Source organism: Chionomys nivalis, chromosome 9 (genome assembly GCF_950005125.1).
Source record: "Chionomys nivalis chromosome 9, mChiNiv1.1, whole genome shotgun sequence".
Lineage (NCBI taxonomy): Eukaryota > Metazoa > Chordata > Mammalia > Rodentia > Cricetidae > Chionomys > Chionomys nivalis.
The window spans coordinates 20296007-20319539 of NC_080094.1; the positions used below are offsets into that span (position 1 = coordinate 20296007).

The window sequence follows — 23533 nt, forward strand, 5'->3', positions numbered from 1 at the left end:
ATCAGCTCTGGAAAGCCCCATGTAGAGAAGAAGATATGGTAAGCAGATACATCTGAGCCAAGAGGCAGACAAAGTGAGGTAGACCGAAAGGGTCAGCACTGAGAGATGGAGACTATGCAGGACCACAGAGAAAGAGGCAGAGCAGGAAAGGATACCACACAGTTTAAATCAAACTCTCTGTAGGCGAGGAGCCCTTATTTATGATCAGAAGCAGGGCCACCACAGTCTCTGTGAGTTCTTATGTGTATCAGTTCTGTCGAATAAAAAATCCCCACCCCTAACCAAGAAACTATTTGCAATTGCTAGGAAAGGAAAAATTCATTTTCTCTAATAGAGTATCACTGAGTATATCAACTACACTCTAGGACAGGACCCATATCCAGGAATAGTTGGTCAAAACAGACTCCATGGGGTGTGCATGCATACTTCTGTTATATTTTGTTTTCTTTAACTTTTTTTTTTTTTTTTTTTTTTTTTTTTTTTTACTGTTTCTTTCTCTCTCTCTTTAAGAAAGATACACAGAGAGAAGAGAGAGAAAACATGAAGTTGGTGGGTAGGGAGATGGAAAGGCGCTAGAAGGAAATGGGGAGGGGAAGGAATATGATCAAAATATATTGTCTGAAACAAAAAACAAACAAAAAAATCAGGGCCAAACAAAAACTGGTGAAATAATTTTGAAACCACAGGAGATTGCTAGGTTCAGTTTCTAATAGGCCATGTGCAGTTCTGTGACCTCAACTGGCAGGGTCCCATACTGTGTTCTTACCTATCAAGTGTGGGTAGTAAGAACATGGCCAAGAGGAATGCATATTATAGTACTAAGACCACAAGCGGCCCTCATGGTGACGTCAGGAACGGCATCCCAGCAGAGAGTATGTGCTAAATTCAATAAACCATAGTTCACAGGTAATAACGGTTTAGTTCCTGCTAGTTCTTTACTTTGGGATCACTTAAAATACTATAGAAGTTAAGCTAAAATGGCCTGGCTATTTTCCAGTTGATGCTGGCATTTGTTTGATTTCTATGAAGGATATAATCATATACCAAACCATTTCTATAACATTTAAGCAAGATCATGAACAAACACTATCATATTCCTATTGACAACACTACAAATGTACCAGAAGAAATTCTATTCCAGAATGAGATTCTCCTAATGCCACAAAAGAGCTAAGCTGCTACTGGGCAGAATGAAAACTGCAAAGAGAACATAGGAAAAAAGAACTGTTCTCTACCCTCCCCTCTGGATTCAACATTGAATTTGCGAAAAATTAGCTTAAATGGCCAAGATAATGGAAATTATTGCTATACTTGTGACCTGTGGAAATTTGGGAGGTCCTTTTTGGTATGAAATAATAAAATTACTACCATAACAGCAACAAGAACTAGCTCTTATGAACACTTTCTCGTGCCAGGAAAGACTTGGGCCCTGTCCCTGATGAGCTCAGGTCCCACAGATGCGGCTTCTGAATAATGCTCTAATCTCCTTCTCTACAGGCCGCTATTCCACCAAGACTGGGGCCAGCATGGCCTTGGGGCATACTCCAGAGGGCACAGGGAGGTGGGGCATACAGGGCTCTACAAGAAGCTGGTGGCAGCCACGTTAAAGATTCACTGTCATTTGTCCCTTCTGTCTTTTCTGTATGTGCTTTCCCCTGACATTACTACTCAGCTTCCACCAGAGTATGACTCAGGAGCCACACTTCCCAGGTAAGGCTGTTCCACCTGTTCTCTCACACTCAGGTAAGATGGGGAGACCTCCCTCCCCTTTGTGTCCACAGGGCCTCAAACATCCTTCTGCCTCTCACCTTGGCATAGAAATGCAGGCTTCCTGTCTGTTTTCTTGGTGGGCTGTGAACACATTCATCTCCTGTTTTTACCTTGTAACATAAAAGGTGTCTTGATAGCTGGGCTGTGCGTTTGTTCACCTTCCCTCTAAACCACTAGCCTGGCACAAAGAAGGCCTAATGGTTTGCCTAATGAAAGGGCATGTGAAGCCTTGGTAATCTATCTTGGGGCTATGATCCAGCCTTTAGACAGATTGGTTCAAAGCTGGGCTCTGTGTCCACAAAAGCAGGAGTTTGTACCCCATATATAGGCACAAACCCTGGAAGAGAGAGGGAGCGATGACTACCTCTGAAGGGAGCTAACACTGGTAACTACAGCCCAACCATTGGGGACTGAATACAGGACACTCACAATCAGTACTTTGTACAGCCTGGGGGAAGATTTTACTAGTCCTGCTTTACTGAAGTGGGATTCAAGTTCAAACAAAAAGAAAAGAATAACTTGCCCAAGACCGCTGGGCAGCCTGTGGGTAGAGCTGGGTCTGACGCGGGTCAGCCTGCCTGTAAAAGCAATCCTCCTCTTCAGCTCTGGGCTGCTTCCCGACAACCTACAGGAGACCCTGCAGCCTGGGCTTCTGGGAGAGTTTGAAGATGACCTCAGCTCAATTCTGCACCTGGCACTTACTTGCTAAAAGGTGCTTGGCAACCAACAAACTCTAAGAGTCATGGCAAAGAGAAGAGAGAAATGTCTAAGTGCTATAGCGGTGTAGGCCTGTGTCCATTAGCAGATAGCTCATTTCCTCCCCTGCCTCAAAAGCAAGCACTGCCTCCAGGATGGCGAGTGCACCCTCTCTCCAGTCTTCTAGGGGAAAACAAGAGTCCTTTGTGGAAAACCTGAAGGACTTGGGCCAGTTAGCAAGTCAGATAACAGCACTCCAAACAGCCCTGCAGGCTTGAGGAGAGAAGCCCCAAGCTGGCATCCAAGTATGGGTGGAAGACAAGCAGCTGAGGGAGGGAAGGGAGCTGATCCAGAAAGTTTTCCATTACAAGGTTTTCAAACCCAACACAAAACAGCACGGCGTTTTATCCTTGTTCAGCACGAAGGGTCCATCAGGACAATGCTTAGTATCATCACTTTCCTCCATCATTCTATTATAAATAACTAACTTGTGATTTTTAAGCTTGAGGAGAACATGAATTGAGTTTGCAAGCTCTGGCACGGGTTATATGGAAAGGTGGGACCGGGGCTTCCTGGTAAATCCTCTCTGGGAAGGGTTTTGTCCGATGTCTCTCACACAACTGGCACACATACTGCCCAGCTATGAGACTGGCAGGTTCAAGAAACCAAAACGTATGTCAATTACATACTTCTTAAACTACCAAGATAGTAGCAGAACATAAGAGAGAAGCCATCCTTATACCAGCACCACCACTAATGAGACCAAAAGCATATTGAGTATGTGTGTTTCTGAATGGCCAACAAGTCAAAATCAAAATCAAAATCAAATAAGGAATGAGTCCAAGGTGTTTCTGGCAAGACTTGCCCAGATGGTACTGTGTGTGTTCACAGCAGCCTCGGATATGAACATTCAAGTGAGCACTTTGCAGTGAGCATGTCCTCATCCCAGAGAACGCTGGGTGCAGGTCTGAGACTACTGTGTGTTAGGAGCCAGTGTTTTTACTGCACACATAAAGCTTTCTGCTCTTATGGAAACATAATGGTTTAATTATGGAAAACAAAGACCGTCAATATTTTCCTACTGCTATTCCTTAGCATCTAAGTATTGATTTAGCGTATCTTTTGACTGCATTGTGTTAGGATGTTTGATATTAAAACTGCTGTTTGAATTGCTGACTTGGGCTTCATATAAAGTCATGAAGTGAATTTTGGCTTGGGATTAGGAGAGAATTCCCAAGAATTTCTGAAATGGCCCTAAACATTCTTCTGTACTGTGTGTTTATGTGAAGTGGTATTTTCAGCACCGGTGATTATAAAACCTAAATACTGAAAAATGTTGAAGATGCTCGACATCAAATATTCAGACAAGATGTGCATCCATTTTATAATATACAAATTTGTTTTCATATTTAATAAATGATAAAATTATATGTATACAAAGAATTGTTTTAAAATAACTTTATGATTTATTATTAGTAAATACTAACATTTATATGTGTGTGTGTATGGGCATGCAGTCCCTGTGGAGGGGTGTGTGTGTGTGTGTGTGTATGTGCATAGGCATGTAGTCCCTGTGAAGGGTGTGTTTGTGTGTGTATGTATGTGCATGGGCAAGCAGTCCCTGTGGAGGTGTCAGTTACTTTGGAGCCTGAGTTACAGGCAGTTGTGAGGTATGTGAAGGGGGCACTGGGAACCAAACTCTGGTCCTCCCCAACAGTGGCAAGTGTTCTTAGCCACCATGCCATCTCTCCAGCCTCTAATGTTGACTTTCTATACCCATGTACCAATTTCATGTATCCGGAATTACATAAAAATTTAAAGCAGCTCTGCTCTAGCACACTTACAAAGTATGATGCCTGGGGTCAGAGTTATGTACTGACACATCACAAAACAGCATTTCCTAATAAGACACACACATTGCGGAAGTCAGCTCAGCCCTTCCAGTAACTCAGGAGGGTGAGGAATGCACTCGTTCTTAGAGATTAAGGAACAAGTTTGCATGGAATATTACTGAGCAGCTTCTTCAGCATAAACACCAGCTAGACCACATGGTAAGAAATACAGATTCAATGATGCTTTGAGGTACTGCCAGCCTTGACGGCAGCAGCAAACACTATAACACTATGTGGATACTACATAAGTTCATTATTGACTCACCCAATACGTACTGAACACCTATCATGCACCATGAACTGTGACAGACACTAGAAATGCCTAACAACACTTTCACCAAGTCACTGTCACCCAGCCTTCACAACCTGTGCGATCTGAGAGGGTAACATTAGACTTTTCACGGCTGTGATGAAATACCTGCGGCGAACAATTTAAGGAAAGAAGTATGTATTTTGCTTCACAGTGGCAGATTTTGGTCCACACTGGTGGGCTCCATCACTTCCAGGACTAAGCTGAGGAAGTACATCTGGGTGAAGGGTGTGGTGGAGCAAGGCTGCTCACCTCATGGCAGCAGCAAAGTAGAAAGAGCCAGGAGAGAAACAGGAACCAACTTTACCCCACAGAGCACTGAGCTCCAATGACCTCTCCAGTCAAGCCCCACATCCTCACATTTCCAAAGCCACCAGTCAGGGCCCAAGCTTTCAACATATAAACCTGTGGGGAAAGAGTTCATGTTCAAAATGAAAAGAGCTAAATAAGAGTCTCACTGCCATGATAACTTGCCAGAGCATCAATATTATAACAAGTCAAGGTTTTCTGATTAAGAAGTCTTGTAACTACCCCAGCAAAACAAATGTGCAAGCTCTTGATGCTCATGGGAGCAAAGACTAATAGCAATGACCCTGGTAAATGAGGTTTGTGATTAGAAGTGGAGGGGGTCTGAGTCCTCATTCAGTTACCCACCCATTGTATACTCTGCTCATGATTTCGCTGAGGCTCAGTCTCTATTCTTTAGAATGGGAAATAACCCCGAGGGGCTATTGGAAGGCTCAAAATCAATCAGATGTGTAGAAGCCTTCCTATAGATGCTACAACTGTGAGGGGTGACTGGAGTCCTTGCCCTTGCCACCATCTCCCTTCCACCACAAGTGTCCTCTTCTCTAAGGCCCTTGCTCTGTTGCCTTTAATAATGAAATCCTCTTGTCTGGTGGGTCTTTGTAGTTGCTGATGAATTCTGTGGCTGATACCAGCACAAATCGTCTTTACCCCCATGCCCATTTCCCCCTTTCCTAAAACTAGAAATTTGCTAAAAGCTGGGCGTGTCTGGTTCATTTACAGCTGTTGAAACTCTGAGAGGAATCAAGAACTGGGCTCAGGGAGCAGGTATTTAGGGCTGCAGAAAAGCTCAGAGAGGTGATGGGGCAAAGATGGTATAATGGGGCAAAGGGTTCAGCGGGGACTTTATGACGTAGAATTTACAGTTTAGGATTAATTGCACATGGGGAATTGTAGAGGTAAGAGTGGGGAGCTGGCTTCTGTGGTGGTGGCAGGTAGGGTGTGAGGCTACTTGGACTGCAAGTACAGGAGAGCTGAGTCAGGGAAGAGGAGGCCTGACGAAAGTGGGAGTATCTTCAGGTGATTGGGAGACTGAAGAGGTGAAGATCTGGGAGCCAAAGACAAATGGAGACAAGGTCTTGAGGGGAACATGCAGGCCAGTGTTGGGAGGGACTGATGCCTCTGATCAAAGCGAGCAGGAAGGCTGAGGGCAAGGCAGAAGCAGGGAGTGTGGGAGGGAACCCAGGAAGAGCAGATGCTGCAAGACTGGCATTCTACCATCTTTCCTGTGCACACAAGGACCTGCTATGGCCTCAGTCTCTCCCCCATTTTAACCACAGCATTAATTCCATCCAAAGTTGGTACCAAAGGATGCATGTCATTTTGCTGTTCCAGGAGTCTTTAATGATGCTTCCTTTCCCCTGGGCTGGACAAAGTCCCCTCTTGTCTGACTGTGGAGAAGCCATGCCCTTTCTCTTCTGACCCTGGCATGATCTGATGAGTGTCGTGGGAGCCTGGCCTGCTCTTTTGTTTTCTTAGAAGTCTAGGAGGCCTCAGGCATCAATATGATTCCTGAAATGTGGAGTCGATTGAAATCTCTTAAAACCCTTCCCTGACACCAGAAAGTCTTCCTCAAGCTGCTGACCTGATATCAAGCACTGTCACTGTGGATAAGGTGGAAATGCACGCACATGCCCAGCAAGCGTGCTGCACACCTACACTGCTTGGGAGCTCACCCCCTCAAAGCTCTTAACAGCCTCCAGGGGAACCATGTTAAAACAGCGCAATTAACTAGAACGGCTACAAACTCAATAACTCACCTACCTAATGAGGCAATACAAGGAAAATTGGGCCTATTTTAATAAGAATTTAAAAGAGAGCCGGGAAGTAAAGGTCAGATGCCATTTCTGGATCCCAGCTCTTTTCTCTTCCCTGTCTATGCTGGAGTAGTTAATACCAAGGAGATAATACACACTGTGCAATTCTTTATAAATCCAAGGAGGCAGCCAGTCATATTACTGCACTCAAGGGCAAGTGAGTCTTTCTGACCCATCCCCCCAACACTAGGTGCCTCCCCAGATCTATTTCTGAAGGTTTTATTATGCAAACCTGAATGGATTTCAATTACAATAATTCTTTTCCTTCTCCACCCTGACTCATGAAAGAGAAACTCAATTACCAGCAATTTGAGGTTATAAGGGCAGTTTTGTTTTCCCCTCCTCTCTGGAGTCTTGGCAGTCTAGAAGGTTCTCCTTTCTCACCCCCTCCTGTTGCCTGAGGGGCCATAGCTGGTTGGACACCACTATGCAGCACGACCTCTCCATCAAGAAGGAGCTTTCCTAGGGGCCAGGAGATGGCTCATTTGGTAAAGTGCTTGCCATGCACAGGGATCGGATTTGAGTTTGAATCCCCAACACTCATGTAAAAAGCCAAGCATGTGGAGCTTCCCTGTAATCCCAGTGATGGGGAGGCAGAGACAAGAGGATCCCCGGAGCCAGGAAATCTTGCTGAATAGGCAAACTCCTGGTCCAGTGAAAGACCCTATCTCAAAAATTTAGGTGGAGAGCAATGGAGACATTGACCTCTGGCCTCCACATGCACCTGCATACACCCAAACATGTATGCATGCATATCACACAGCCCTCCCATTCTCACGCTTTCCCCATGACTTTTAGAAAGGATGCATTCTGTGGTGGCCAAAATGGCTGGCAATTTTGTTGTGGGACAGAGTTAACACTTTTCAAAGCTAACTATTCAACTGTAGGGTCTATGATAGGAATATAAAGCCAGCCCTCAGTATCTTGAGGAGATTGGGCCCAGGCTGCCAAAGATACCAAAATCTGCAGGTGATGAGTCCTTAAATAAAATGGCACAATATTTGCATATAATTCAGGAACAATCCCCCATATTCTTTAAATCATCAAGCCAGACATGATGGTACACACACTGAGGAAGAAGAGTTCAAGGCCAGCCTGATCTACATAGCAATTTTAAGTCAGTCAAAGGTGCTTGTCTCAAACCAACCAACCAACCAACCAACCAACCAACCAACCAATACCTACTGCAATGTAAATGCTGTATAAGACAGTGTTACACTATATTGCTTGAGGAACAATGACCACTACTCACATTCTCAATCCATAGTTGGTGGGGCCAGCCCACAGACATAAAAGCCCACCAGAATGGCAGTTTGAGAATGTGTGTCATTTCACTTGGTCCTTATGAGCAACCAGAGAGAGATTCTAGACTCATCATTTTATAGACAGGGCAACTGGGGCTAAGAGAGAGAATTTAGGAATGCGCCCAGGATCACATAAGATTAGCAGTAAGGCACCTGTAACATACCAGGCTAAACTGTCACTGCAGTTGCTCTAAACAGGTCCTGAGGTGACAGGGCTGAGATGACACCAGAATGTGTGACAAGCCCAAAGCTTGCTAAGAGAGAAAAGGGGAGGCCCAGGTAGCTTGGTAGCTTCCAGACTGGGGAACTAACTCCCTGACCATGATGCTTACTTAGGAATCTGATCGCAGCAAGAAGCTGGTCCTGGTGAGCCTTCCCTATGGTGAAGTTCTGTGAGAGAACAGCCCCAGAGGGAGACCTCTACCACATCTCAGGCCAGTGCTAAAAACCAACGTGCCTAGCAAAGCCCCTATTCCACTGCAGAAGAAGCTGGATGGAAGGCCCCTATCCCAGGCATGTATCACTACCAACCATCAACGCGAACTTCAGCCAGCTGTATGACTTCTGCTTTACACAGCTCTGGGGAGAGCTCAAGCCTATGCCTGAACTCAGTGAAGTCTTCCAGGGTAGTTGCTAATGTAAGCAGGCACCAAACATCGTGTGCTTATTATACACATCAGGCACCAGGCTAGACAGTGGGACCCAGACACGACAAGCCCACTGATTCTTTAATGTTAAGTGTTAGGGGACCAAGTCCTAGAACCGAGATCCAGTAGGTAGGAGGACCTGAGTACAGGGGTGCCTATTCTTCCTGTAGGAGACATCCGACGAAGGATGGACAGGATGTTGAACTGGCAGCCAGGACATTGATGAGAGTGAAGTACTTACAGCAGAGGAAGGGGCACGGTGAAGCCTGAGAAGGCCCTAGTCACAAACATTCCTAATGGCAAGAGTCTACTGTGCTCTGGTATAGCACATACACCTGGTGCTCTTGTATCAGACAGGCATGGACAGCAACGAGAGCACAGGACTTACCCAGGGGACAAGGCAGGGCAAAGAAACCTGGCATGATGTGCCCTATCCAGCCCTCTCCCTACTACTCAAAGTTTAGGGGCCAGTTTGCCAGGACAAAGCAGCCAGCGGGTGGCAGAAGACACAGAGCAGTGCTTTCTCCTTGGTCTCCCTTCTACTTCTGGGTGCCACTGTGTGTGCGATGCCAGCCATTACAGCCCACCATGCCTTCTAGGAGCTGTCTTCCCAAGCCACTGCCCCCACTAATATAATGTCATCAAGTTCCTAACGCGGGCACTCTAAAGGCAATGTACTGTCACCGGCATGCCACTGGGCACATTTTTTCAGCAGGAAAACAGCTGCTCACTGAATCTGTAACTTCTTTCTCTTCTTAGAACCCTGCACATGAGCAAGAGCTGGCTCAGGGTTGTTTGCCTTCACCTTCTCTCCATGCATGCTCAAAGACCAGCGTCAAGTCTCTCAGTAGAAGCCAGCACATTGGCCACACCAGTGTGAGGAGGTGGCCAGCTTATGAAGCAGTGTTGACAAGTACAACCTAGTCCTCAGAAGCTGAGGGTACAGACATCACAGCTTTTAGTTCACTAGTCTCAATCCCTAACTTTTTAGACCAGGGATCTGCGTGGGGGTGGGAAAAGGTGGCTCGGTTGGTGAAGTGCTTGCCTTTTAAGCATGAAGTTTGATCCCCAGAACCCATGCAAAACATTAGTCATGGTGGTACTTGTACTGGAGTGACAGAGATAGGAGGATCCCGGGACCACTGGCCACACTGACTTGGCCAAATAACTGAGTCCCAGGGCAACAAGAGACTTGTGGACAGCGGTTGAGGAACACCTCAAGTTGTTCTCTGTCCTCTGCATGCATGCACACACAGCTGCACACACACATATGCACATAAACACACAAAAAACTCTCCCACTGGTCCCTGCGTGAGCTGATTTTCTCATGAGAATAAACAAGGATACCACCATCTTCACCAGCTGTGAGGCCTAAATGAAAATGCAAGTAACAGCACAATCAGAACCTGGCAGGGCAGTGAACAGCGAGTGCTACAGAACTATCTAGATTTCCAGAGGCCCTCATTTCTTCTCCCAGAGCCTCTTTCAGCTGAGTTCCACCAGGGACAGAAAAAGGGCTGGCAGCAGGGTTAACTCGTTTACAGCTAGCTTGGTCAATATCTGACCGGAACTTGATGAGGTCTCCAAGTTGCCGCCCCTCGGCTCTCCACTGCCTCTGGAGAGCTGATCCGATCACTGGGGTGATCTCTGAAGGCAGGTCACACCACCTTCCCTTCAACCACTCCAAGTTTGCAGAGACAAAACCAGTCAATCTGAGACACAGACAGGAGGGTGAAGGACACAATAGATACGCAGGTGCCTAGGCCAGCTCTAGCAGTCACTGAGGGAAGTCACCCAAACCATGGGAAGTATGTATGTTTCTCTGGACAAGACCCACCGAGTTCTCATAGCAGCTCAGGCTCCCCTCTTTCACACTGCTTCCTGTCTCTCTGCCCCTCCTACACTTTAAAATAGCCATCCGACCATGTAAATTCTCGGAGCGAGTGTCTGCTGGCCTCCAGCGGAGCTGTCAAATGCCTATAAATCGCGGCCTTCCAGACTGCACTGCAGCTGTTTACTGGGGGAGGGGTGCAGCGGCCACCACAATACCAGGAGGACACTGGCCTGGCGGTAACTGCTCTGTTACAGCCTCACAATTCACAGCGGCATTCTGCTAGGACGAGGCTCCATCAAGGAGGAGAAACATAAAAAGGGGAACCTGGGCTGTAAATAGTTTATTCCAGCAATTCCTGATGTTGGCTGAATCATACTTTAATACAGAAATACGCGAAAGCACCACTCCGGAGGTGACATGTGTTGCCACCTCATTACTCTTTCCTAAAGGGTCTTCCATCAGAGAGACACCTCACCACAGATTACAGCGGAGAACACAAAACCTCCTCACACACTCAGACAGGCCAGAGAGAGTGGAACCTCCAGGACTCAAACAAACACAGACAGGGCCCACCCCTGGGCTCTGGGCTGCTTTGCCATGAAGGGAACAGACTCACCCGCCTCTCCCAGAGGCCCTGGCAGTCAACCCTACCTTCATGTTCCTTCTCTGTGGTTCCCACTTTCTTGATCTTCCGGGGAGACTTCATAAAGAGTGGAAAGATGGTCCGCAAGCCAAGAATGTCAACAAACTTGTGGCAGTTGTCTGTGCCCTCGGGCCCAATCATGGCATGGTCCAGTACCTTCAGGGCGCTGCTCCGGGAGATCTTCTTCTCCCTACAAGCAAAAGGTAATTCCAGAAGAAGGACTAGGTTTTTAATGTGTACTCAACTGGGAAAAAAAGACAAACATCCCCCAATAAAAACAGAACAGCTAAAATGTCCTCACAGAAAGAAGACATTTATGTTATATCTAAGGAGATTATCACACATGTTAATAGGGAAATCTGGACTAGGAAGAATAAATTCTCTCTCTGTTTTTTTCTTTTTTTTTTTTTTTTTTTTTGGAGTCAGGGTCTTTTTGTGCAGACCTGGTTATCCTGGAACTCTCTATGTAGACCAGGCTGGGCTTCTACCTCCCAAGTGCTAGGATTAAAAGTATGCACCATTATGCCAGCTAAAGAATAAAATCTTATGGTGACACAGGATAATGTTCAAATTTCTACATGAAGCATCATGACAATTCCGTGGGAAAGGCATCAGAAGACTGGAGAAGCAGATCAAAGTGAGGACTTTCAGAAGGTTTAACATGTCTTTTCCCCTTAACAGCTTTACTAGATATACTCCACATCAGTTAATGTGCCCACTTAAAGTGTACAATGCAATGGTTTTAGTGTGCTCACACACATGTAACCATCCCACAACCAACCTCAGGGCATTTCTACCACCCTGTAAGAAAACCGCCAACCCTTTGACTGTTCCTCGGCTCCATTCCCTGGCTCTTGAGCTCCTAACAGTCACAGATCTATGTTGTCTCTATAGACTTGCCTACTCCAGACATTTTTTTATTTAAATTTTTTTTTTCATTTTACATTCTAATCCCAGTTCCCCCTCCCTCTCCTTCTTCTGCCCCCCCCCACCTCCTTCCATCCCACCCCCATCCACTCCTCAGAGGAGGTAAGGCCTTCTTTGGGGAGTCCAACAAAGTCTGGTTTGCCAAGTTGAGGCAGGACTAAGTCCCTCCCCCCATATTGAGGCTGAGCAAGGTATCCCACCATAGGGGATGGACACCAAAGAGCCAGTTCATGAACCCAGCATAAGTCCTGGTTCCATTGCAATCTACCCCTTCCCTAGCAGACCAAGCCACATAACTGTCACCCATATTTAGAAGACCTAGTTCGGTCCCATGCAGGTTCCCCAGCTGTTACTCTATAGACATTTTAGGCAAATGCTATTACATGTAGTCTCCATAGTGGACACATCACTTCATAAACCCACTGGAGACAGAGAATGTACTTTTGTTTCCCAGTTGCCCAGACCCGAATAATCACACAGAAACTATATTAATAACACTGCTTGGCCAATGGCATATTCCTAGCTAGCTCTTACATCTTAAATCAACATATTTCTATTAATCTATGTAGCCATGAGACTGTGGCTCACTGGTAATGTTCTGGCATCCTTCTTCTTTGGTAGCTACCCTACCAACTCCCACCAGTGCTGCAGGCTGGTAACCAGACCTTCAGTACATCAGTATACAGGCCTCTGGAGACCTTTAAGATTTCAAAGTAACAGGAGAGTAATTTCCTACAATATTACATGGTTTCACTTGTTTCCTAACTGGGCAGAGATGGCCAATCAACCACACAAATGCACAGTGTTTCCTGAGCACCTACTCAGCACAGACATGGCTTCTGCTCCAAAAAGTGGCAACCGTTTGGGGAGAACAAATGAACGTGATACCACCAGGAAAGTGTCCCTGTCTTAGGTCCTCTACAAGACCCTCTGGACACCTTTCCTGTCAAAGATGAAAGATGTCACTGTGCCCTGCAGATTACATTCTAACTGTAGGAAGCCAGAGGACACGAAAGTGTTCCGAGAAAAGCAACAAGAAAAACCAGGGTGCGCAGCCGACACTGCCACCACTCTTCTCCTTACCACAGATGAGCGGACAGTCAGACAGTCGCCAGCCCACCGCGAACTCAGGCCTGTTCAGACATTGCTACTGGAAGCCAGAGGTTTCTTGTTTTTAACAAATTCGAGGAAAGGACAGTAAAAATAACTTAAAGGCCTCAAGCACTAGGAATCATGTTCAAGATGGTAGGAGGGAGGCAGCAGCTCATCTGTGAGAAACCAGTGAGGTAGCAAATGTCAAGGGGTGCCTGTCAACAGGGGGTGAGCGGTGGCACCGGTGTCAGGGCTGGGGAATACAAGGTGGGAATGAAGATGACAGCATGCACCAATGTGGTCCCACCAGGCCCCTGCTGTGCTGCTAGGGAACCCCAGCTCCACTGACAGCTACTGTGAGGGTGGACATTAGCCCAGGAGCAGAGAGATGAAGGGTCTGGAGTGGCAGACCTTGTGGGCAGGGAGGACAGTTCAGAGACTATGGCACTAGCATAAATGACTGCAGCAGAGGGCTGAAAAGGGCCTATTTAAGAAATATGAAATTTTGAACATCAGGAGGAGGCAAACAAGGTTTGAAATCCACTGGGAAGGACTTTCTGTCTTTGGATGAAATTCTAGCAGGCTACACAAATAATATACTTGTTCTCACTGCGGTTAGGCTTTTGCACCCTGCTTTACAAGCTGGAATTTACAGAGGTTATGGCTAGGGCAGATAATCATGCAGGCAGAAATTAGGAAACTGAGCTACCAATGTGCATTGTTTAGCCATTCAGGGAAAGGCATCCTGAAATGAATGACGATTGCAGACCAGGGCACCTTCAGCTTCTGTTGAGCACACATTGAAACCATTTCACAAACAACATAGGATTGCCTGAAATACTAAAAGCAAAGGAGCCTGGTTGAGCCAAGCCCCTCTTTTTTCCCTGCCTAAGCAAATTCATGAAACAAAAGACTTTAAAAGCAAAGCCCTTCTTTGGGTAGGCAGCGTAGGACATGTTTAAAGGGGGCAGTAATTGCGTATTGATCACCATTTAGGTAAGCTGCATGGAGGTGAACTTTGGAATATTCATTGGGCTCAAGTTCAGGCTTTTAGCAATCAATAGCTGTTTGGCCTGACTTTCTCGCGTTGACTTTATTTGAAATATTTATTCTACTGGAGGACAAGTAGTTTATCTTAGTCTTGTCTGGGTTCATTGGGTTGTCGATCATGCCAAGCCCAATGTGAACACCAGCGCCCACAACCTGGGTGCCTATGGTCAATGGCTGGGTCGTCTGCTCCTATCTGCTCATGTGTGCCTCAGATGCTGCAACAGTGTCTCCTGTTATAGTTTTAATTAGCTCACTCTTTATCATACCCAAACACTTCTGTAGTGAACACAGATTCCGAATGATTTCCTTTGCTCATTTTTTCTTTACTCAAATATTTATGAAACACCTAACAGCTGCCAGGCACCTAGTCAAGCATGCATAGACAAAGCTCAGCTCATGGCTTCTGAGGAGCTTGGTCCACCTGGAATGAAAACAAGCAGGCAAGGGAAAAGGGTAGCCTGAGGAAGGCTGAGTCCTGCAGCAGTGGTGGGTAGGGCAGGAGAAAGGAGAACAATATCAGGGCCAGAGGAAATGCAGTGGTGGTTTGCATAAGAATTGCCCCCACAGGTTCCTATACTGGAGTGCTGAGTCAGCAGGGAATGGCATTATTTGAAAGGATTAGAAGGATTAGGAGGTGTGGCCTTGTTGGAGGAAATGTATCAACAGAGGTAGGCTTTGAGGTTTCAAAAGCCCATGCCAAGACCAGTTTCGTGTTCTCTCTTGACCTGTGGATCAGGATACTATTGCTCTAGGACCATGAGTGGTGCCATGCTCTTGCTATGCTCCCTGCCATGATGATAAAGGACTAAACCTCTAAAGCTGTAAGCAAGGCCTCAATTAATTTATTTTTAAATAAGAAATTCCCTGGAGGCAGGAGAGATGGCTCAGTGGTTAAGAACACTGGCTGTTCTTCCAGAGGACCCAGGTTCAATTTCCAGCACCAACATGGCAGCAGACAACTGTCTGTAACTCTAGTTCCAGGGGATCAGACACCCTCACACAGAGGATATACAGGCAAAAAACCAGTGTAAATTAAGTAAATAAATAAACCTTTTTTAAAAAGTTAAGTTGTCTTGGTCATGGTATCTCTTCACAGCAATAGAACAGTGTCTTAGTCAGGGCAAAAGAGCAGAAGACAGGGAATACCACCACCAAATATCACCTAAAATACTGCTGCAACAGGTCATCTCCCCAGACCCCCCCTTCCCTGGTCCCCAACACCAACAAACATTTCCAATGAATACACCAGCCAAGTGGACAAGTAATAAATGCTACACAGAGCCAACAGTCTCTGAAAGTCCAGAGAGGTAACAGAAACATCCACCCAACAAAGACAAACCCAGAAACTGGCACCTAGACCTAAATCACCCCAAATCAAGATACCCAGATGCCAGCGTTAGGAACATAATCAAGAACAGCCAAGACAATGAATCAATCACCACCAGAGCCCAGCTATCCTACCACAGCCGGCCCTGAAAATTCTAACAAAGTGGAAGCACAAGAAAATATCTTAAAACCAATCATATGAAGATGATAGAGGTCCTAAAAGAGAAAATGAGTAAATTAAGAAATTCAGGAAAACATAAGCAAACAATTGGAGGAAATGAATAAATCCCTTAAAGCCAAGAACCAACAAACAGTTGAAGGAAATGAACAAAACCACTCAAGACCTGAAACTGGAAATAGAAACAATAAGGAAAATACAAATCAAGGGAATTCTGAAAATGAAAAATCTAGGTAAGTGAACAGGAACTACAGAGGTAAGCGTCACCAACAGAAAACAAGAGATGGAAGAGTGAATCTCAGGTGCTGAAGATACAAGAAGAGAAATGGATATATCAGCCAAAGAAAACATTAAATCTAAAAAATTCCTGACACAAAACTTCCAGAAAATCTGGGACACAATAAAAAGAACAAACTTAAGAATAATAGTAATAGAAGAAAAAGAATCCCAGATTAAAGCCCCAGAAAATATTTTCAAGAAAATCATAGATGAAAACTTTTCTAACCTAAAAAAGGAGATGCCTATCAAGGTACAAGCTTACAGAACACAAAACACTAAACATACGGAACAAAGAAAGAATATTTAAAGGTACAAGGGAAAAAGACCAATAACATACATATAAAGGCAGGCCTATTAGAATTACACCTGACTTCCCCATGGAAACTCTAAAAGCCAGAAAGGCTTGGACTGTAGGGTAAAAGGACCAGTCAAAGAAAACACCCTGGCCCTGGAACCTGAGCCTGTGAAAGAAACACACTTTGACCCTAAAACCACAATGTGCCCCTGACCAACTAATATCTCTCTCTCTCTCCCTCTCCCTTCCCTCTCTCTCTCTCTCTCTCTCTCTCTCTCTCTCTCTCTCTCTCTCTCTCTCTCTCTCACACACACACACACACACACACACACACACACACAAAATCCGTGAACAGGAAATCCAGCCAATCTCTGAGTTTGTCTGAGCTCAGTGATTGAAATCTAACCAATTCCTACCCTGAAAAACTCCACCCCTAAGAAGCCATATATATGCCCTATGCCTGTTCAGTTGCCTTTTTCCACCCTGGGCAGTCAGTCAATCTCCTGGATTCCCCCCTCCCAAAAATCCTTTGAATGAGTTTGGGTGAAGACCATCCACCAGGGAGTAGTGGAACAGAGAAGTAACAATTTTCACTGCAGCAGAAGCAAAACACTACGTTTTCTCCCCTTAGCAGAGTGAAGCAGAGAAGCAACAGACATCTCTGCTGGGAAAGCCACTTAGTGGAGTGGAGCAGAGAAGCAACAGATTTCTCTGCTGGGAAACTCTCTTTGCAGAGTGGAGCACATCTGAGCTGTAATGGCTCTTTTAGAGAGGGGCAGGATTGCTACATTCCTGCAGGGAAACAGCCCCTATCAGAACACAGCAGGTATAGCCTGGTTCCTGACAGTCAGGATACCTTTCCCTTCAGAGCTGTAACACTTACATGGACAGATGTGCCTCACACTCTAAGAGACAGATGCCAGCCTAGATTACTAAAAGTTTAAATCACCATAAATGGAGAAAATAAGATATTCCACAATAAAGTAAAATAAAACAATATCTATCTACAACTCCAGCCTTACAAATGGAGCTAGAAGGAAAACTAAATCAAGGAAGCTAAACTATACCCATAAAAACACAGGCGATAGCCGGGCAGTGGTGGCGCACGCCTTTAATCCCAGCACTTGGGAGGCAGAGGCAGGCGGATCTCTGTGAGTTCGAGATCAGCCTGGTCTACAAGAGCTAGTTCCAGGACAGGCTCCAAAACCACAGAGAAACCCTGTCTCGAAAAACCAAAAAAAAAAAAAAAAAAAAAAAACCACAGGCGATAATCACACACCAGCAATACCAAAAGAAGAGAAAACCACCACCAAAAATAACAGGTCATTGGTCACTGATATTTCTCAATGCTCTCAAGTCCCCAATAAAAAGACATAAACTAACAGAATGGATGCAAAAAACAGGATCCATCCAACTGCTGAATACAAGAAATACATCTTAACATCAAGAATAGACATTACCTCAGGGTTAAGTGTTGGAAAAAGAAGCCAGGCAGCGGTGGTACCTGCCTTTAATCCCAGCACTAGGGAGGCAGAGGCAGGTAGATCTCTGTGAGTTCGAGGTCAGCCTGGTCTACAAGAGCTAATTCCAGGACAGGACCCAAAGCTACAGAGAAACCCTGTCTCGAAAAACTAAAAACCAAAACCAAACAAAACAAAAACAAACAAATTAAAAAAAAACAGAGTAAGAAAAAGATATTCCAAGCAAATGGCTCTGAGAAACAAGCTGGTGCCGTCACTTTAAGGGAAAGGACACTACACACGCATCAAAGGAAAATCCACTAAGATGACATTTTAACTCTAAACACAAGGGCACCCATGTTTGTAAAAGAAACACTGCTACAGCTTAAATCACACATTGACCCTCACCCTCACACACCAATAGTGGGAGAGTTCAATACTCCACTTTCACCAACGGACAGGCCATCTAGACAAAAACTAAACAAGAGAAATGCTAGAGCTAATAGATGTTATAAACCAAATGAACCTAACAGATATTTACAGAACATTCCACTCCCAAACAGAAGAATATACCTTCTTCTCAGCACTTCACGAACTTTCTCTAAAACTGCTTAACAGATATTTACAGAACATTCCACTCCCAAACAGAAGAATATACCTTCTTCTCAGCACTTCACGAACTTTCTCTAAAACTGCTTAACAGATATTTACAGAACATTCCACTCCCAAACAGAAGAATATACCTTCTTCTCAGCACTTCATGGAACTTTCTCTAAAACTGCCTACAAATTTGGAACACAAAGCAAGTCTCAAGAAAACTGAAATAACTCCCTGTATCTTATCAGACCACTATGGATTAAAACTGGATATCAACAAGAGAAACAACAGAAAGCTTACAAACTTACGGAAACTCAACAACTCTACTGAATGAAAAATGGGTCAAGACAGAAATAAAGAATAAAAGACTTGCCGGGTGGTGGTGGCGCACGCCTTTAATCCCAGCACTCAGGAGGCAGAGGCAGGCGGATCTCTGTGAGTTCGAGACCAGCCTGGTCTACAAGAGCTAGTTCCAGGGCAGGCTCCAAAACCACAGAGAAACCCTGTCTCGAAAAACAAAAAAACAAAACAAAACAAAAAAAAAAGAATTAAAGACTTTCTAGAATTCAGTGAATATGAATACACAACATACCCAAGCTTATGGGACACAAGCGGTGTTAAGAGGAAAGTTCATGGCACTAAGGGCCTACAAAAAAAGAAAAAAAAAACAAACTAGAGAAATATGGTAAGAGCAAACTTAATAACACACCTGAAAGCTCTGGAACAAAAAGAAGTAAACACGCCCAAGAGGAGTAGACAGCAATAAATAATCAAACTGAGGGCTGAAATCAATAGAATAGAAACAAAGAGAATACAAAGAATCAGTGAAACAAAGAGTTGGTTCTTTGAGAAAAATTAACAAGATAGTCAAACCCTTATCCAAAAGAAAGGAGAGAAAATATGTCAATTAATTAAATCAGAAACTAAAAGGGGGACATGACATTAGACACTGTGGAAAATCAAAGAATTATTAGGTCATACTTTAAAAACTTGTACTCCACAAAATTGGAAAATCTAAAAGAAAAGAATAATTTTCTTGATAGGTACCACTTAAATTAAATAAAGATCAGATAAACAATTTAAGTAGACCTATAGCCCATAGAGAAATAGAAGCAGTCATTAAAAGTCTCCCAACCCAAAAAAGCTCTAGGGCCAGATGGTTTTCATGCAGAATTCCTTCAAACTTTCAAAGAAGAGTAAGACCAATACTTCTCAAATGATTCCACAATGCAGAAACAGAAGGAACATTGTACAATTCATTTTACGAAGCCACAGTTATCCTGATAGCCAAATCACAGAAAGACGCAATAAAGAAAGACAATTACAGACCAATTTCCTTATGAACAAAGATGCAAAAATAATAACACACTCGCAAACTGGATCCAAGAACACATCAAAAAGATCATCCACCATGATCAAGTACACTTCATCCCAGAGATGCAGGGATATACGAAAATCAGTCATTGTAATCTACCATATAAATAAATTGAAAGAAAGAAGCCACATGATCATTTTATTAGATGCAGAAAAAGTCTTAAGACAAAATACAACACCTCTTCATGATAAAAGTCCTGGAGAGATCAGGGATACAAGGGACTTACCTAAACATAATAAAGGTAATTTACAGACAGTATCAAATTAAAGGGAGAGAAACTCAAAGCAATTCCACTAAAATCAAGTTTGCCCACTCCATATCTATTTAATATAGTACTTGAAATTTTAGCTAGAGCAATAGGCCTACTGAAGGGGATCAAGGAGACACAGATTGGAAAAAAAGAAGTCAAAGTATTGCTATTTGAAGATGGTATGATAGTGTACATAAAGTGACTCCAAAAACTCCACCAAGGAACTCCTACAGCTGATAAATACCTTCATTGATACAAGGCATCAGGCTGGATACAAGATTAACTTAAAAAAAAAAAAACAGTAACCCTCCTATATTACAAATGACAAACAGACTGAGAAAGAAATCAGGGCAACAACACCCTTCACAATAGCTTCAAATAATATAAAATACCTTGGGGTAACTCTAATCAAGGAAGTGAAAGACTTGTATGACAAAAACTTCAATCTTTGAAGAAAGAAATTGAAGATACCAGAAGATGGAAAGATCGCCTATGCTCATGGCTCAGTAGGATTAACATAGAAAAACTCGACATCCTACCAAAAGCAATCTGCAGATTCATCTCAAGCCCCATCAAAATTTCACCGTAATTCTTTACAGTCCTTAAAAGGACAAGTCTCAATTTCACATGGGGAAAAACAATAGGATAGCTAAAACAATCCTGAACAATAAAAGCACTGTTGGAGGTCACACCATCCCTGGTTTCAAGTTGTGCTGCAGTTGTACTTCAAGTATTTAGTAATAAAAACCATGTGGCATTGGCATAAAAACAGACATGTTCTTCAATAGAATTGAAGACCCAGACATAAATTCACTCACCTATGGACACCTGGGTTTTGAAAAAGAAGCCATAAAGAGACAATGGAAAAACTAAAACAGAGCCAACAACGCTGGTCAAACCGGGTGTCTGCAAGTACAAGAATGCAAAGAGATACAAGTGCATCAAAGACCGCAACATAAAACCAACACGCTGAACCTGACAGAAGAGAAAGTAGGAAACAGCCTTAAAAGCACAGGCACAGAAGACTTCTGCCTGAACAGAACACCGATAGCGTAGTCACTAAGAGCAACAATTAATAAATGGGACATCATGGAACTGAAAAGCTTCTCTAAGGCAAAGGACACCATAGAACAAAGGGTCAGACTACAGAATGGGAAAAGAATTTTACTAACTCCACATCCAATATAAAAGAACTGAAGAAACTAGATATCAAAAAACCAAATAATCCAATTTAAAAATGGGGTACAGCTCTAAATAGAGAATTCTCAATAGAGGAATCTCAAATGGCTGAGAAACTCTTAAAGAAATGTTCAACATTCTTAGCCATCAGGGAATTCAAATAAAAACTACTACACTGAGAGTCCATCTTACACCTATCAGAATGGCTAAGATCAAAAACACAAGTGACTGCTCGTGCTGGCGAGGATGTTTAACAAGGGAACACACTTCCACTGCTGGGGGAGTGCAAACTGTACAGCCACTATGGAAATCACTATGCCGTTTCCTCAGAAATTAGGAATTGATCTACCTCATGATCCATCTATACCACTCTGTGCACCCACCCAAAGGACACTCCATCCAAGGCAGATGTCCCACAATCCTATCCCAACCTAGATGTTCCACAATCAGAGACTGGATAAAGAAAATGTGGTACATTTACACAATGGAATATTACTCAGCTGTTTAAAACAATGACATCATGAAATCTGCAGGCAAAATGGATGCCAACTAGTGAGATAACCTACACCCAGAAGGACAAATATGGTACACACTCACTTTCGAGTGGATATTAGCTGTTGAGTAAATGATAATCAAACTACAACCCACAGACCCAGAGAGGCTAAGTAACAAGGAGGACCCTAGAGGGAGGAGGCATGGATCTCCCAGGGAAGGGGAAATAGAACAGATTTTACAGGTGGGCTAGGGTGGGTGGGGACAAGAACAGGAGAGATCAGATGTGTGTGTGTGTGTGTGTGTGTGTGTGTGTGTATGGCATGGAGGGAGAGTGCAGGGAGAAACAGCTGGAACTGGGGAGTATTTGGGGGGCTTTGTAGAAACCTGGTGCAGAAATGGTAGCAGAGACCCACGTCAGACACTATTTGGTGAGAAGAGTCTAAATTGGAGGTTTCCATTCCTTTGAAGCTTGGGAAGCCCACAGAAGGGGAGGAAAGACTGTAGGAGTCAGAGGGGATGGAAGACACCAGGAGAACATGGCCCTTTGAATCAACTAAGCAGGGCTCATATGGGCTCACAGAGACTGAAGTGGCAGGCAAGGGGTCTGGGCTAGGTTCTCTGCATATGCTCTAGCTGTCAGTCTGGTGTCTTTGTGGGATACCTAACAGTGGGAGTGGCTGTGTCTCTGACTCTTGCTTGCATTTAGAACTCTTTTCCTTCTGTTGGGCTGCCTTGTCCAGTCCGGAGATGAGGGCTTTGCACTTGTCTTATTGTCTCCTGTTTTGTTGTGTTTGGTTTCTATCTTTTCAAGGCATGTTCTTTTTTGAAGGGAAACGAGGGGGGTATATCTTGGGAGAGGGTTGCTGGGAAGAGTGGAGGGAGGGGAAACTGAGTCAGGATGTATTGTATGAGAGAAGAATCTATTCGCAATAAAAAATATAATATATATAAAGATATATATACACATTTATATATAATAGAAATATATTCAACAGAAAAAGGTCACTTTTCTATTAAAAGCTATTTTAAAAGATAACTGATCATTTAAATAGCAAGAAGACACCCTGCAGTGGATTTCCATCAAAATCTGATAACAAATATTACTGCTGCAGCAGGAAGGCCAGAGAGAAGTGCTCCTATGGGCTCCACAGCATAGTTGGGAGGGGCAATCCTAAGGGGTACATCCTACTGTAGGATGCTGTCTTGTTGGATTTAGAGTTTCATGCCCTCACCCTCATTCAACCATAGACTGAAGAAGGATGATTAAAAGAAATCCCACACTAGCTCAGAATTGAGTATAATAGAGGGTTACTTATTTAGGGGTAGACTCACAGATCACAATCCTCTGCTGGACCGGGGAACAGCAACTGAATGCCGCAGTTGGAAAAGAGATTAGATGCAGCTTTACATTGGCATAAACAGTGTAAGATACCACGCCCAAGAGGGCGGGTAACTTAAAGGCTACTGGAGATAGGAATTCCTACAGCAATAGACGCCTCTTTTAGGCTCTGTCTCTAAATCCAGTTACCTGGGGGTACTAGGGCTTCAGCATGTAGGTTTGGTGGGAGAAAGAGGCAAGGCAACAGACAGCAGACAACTTATTTCAGAACAGATGGTAAAAGACACTTGATGGTCACACTAATTAAAGGGGATGTTGTGGTGGTTACAGTACTAGGAATCAAGTATCAGATCAAAGAACAATCCTAGGGATTAAAAAAAGGAAAGGCCCAGTTACTCAAACAAACATGTATTCTGAAAAGTTTTTAACTCCTTGTGGTGGTGGTGGTGGTGGTGGTGGTGGAGGTGGTGGT

At 44.1% G+C, this 23533-nt stretch overlaps 1 protein-coding gene across 1 annotated transcript in view; it reads right to left on the reverse strand.

Moving 5' to 3' along the window:
• Positions 1-23533, reverse strand: part of Ctnnbl1 (catenin beta like 1) — a 159427-nt gene that overhangs the window by 43021 nt on the left and 92873 nt on the right. Inside the window, exon 11 of the mRNA XM_057780723.1 lies at positions 11228-11409. Within this exon, the coding sequence (XP_057636706.1) occupies positions 11228-11409 (182 nt within the window). The remainder of the gene's footprint in view (positions 1-11227; positions 11410-23533) is intronic.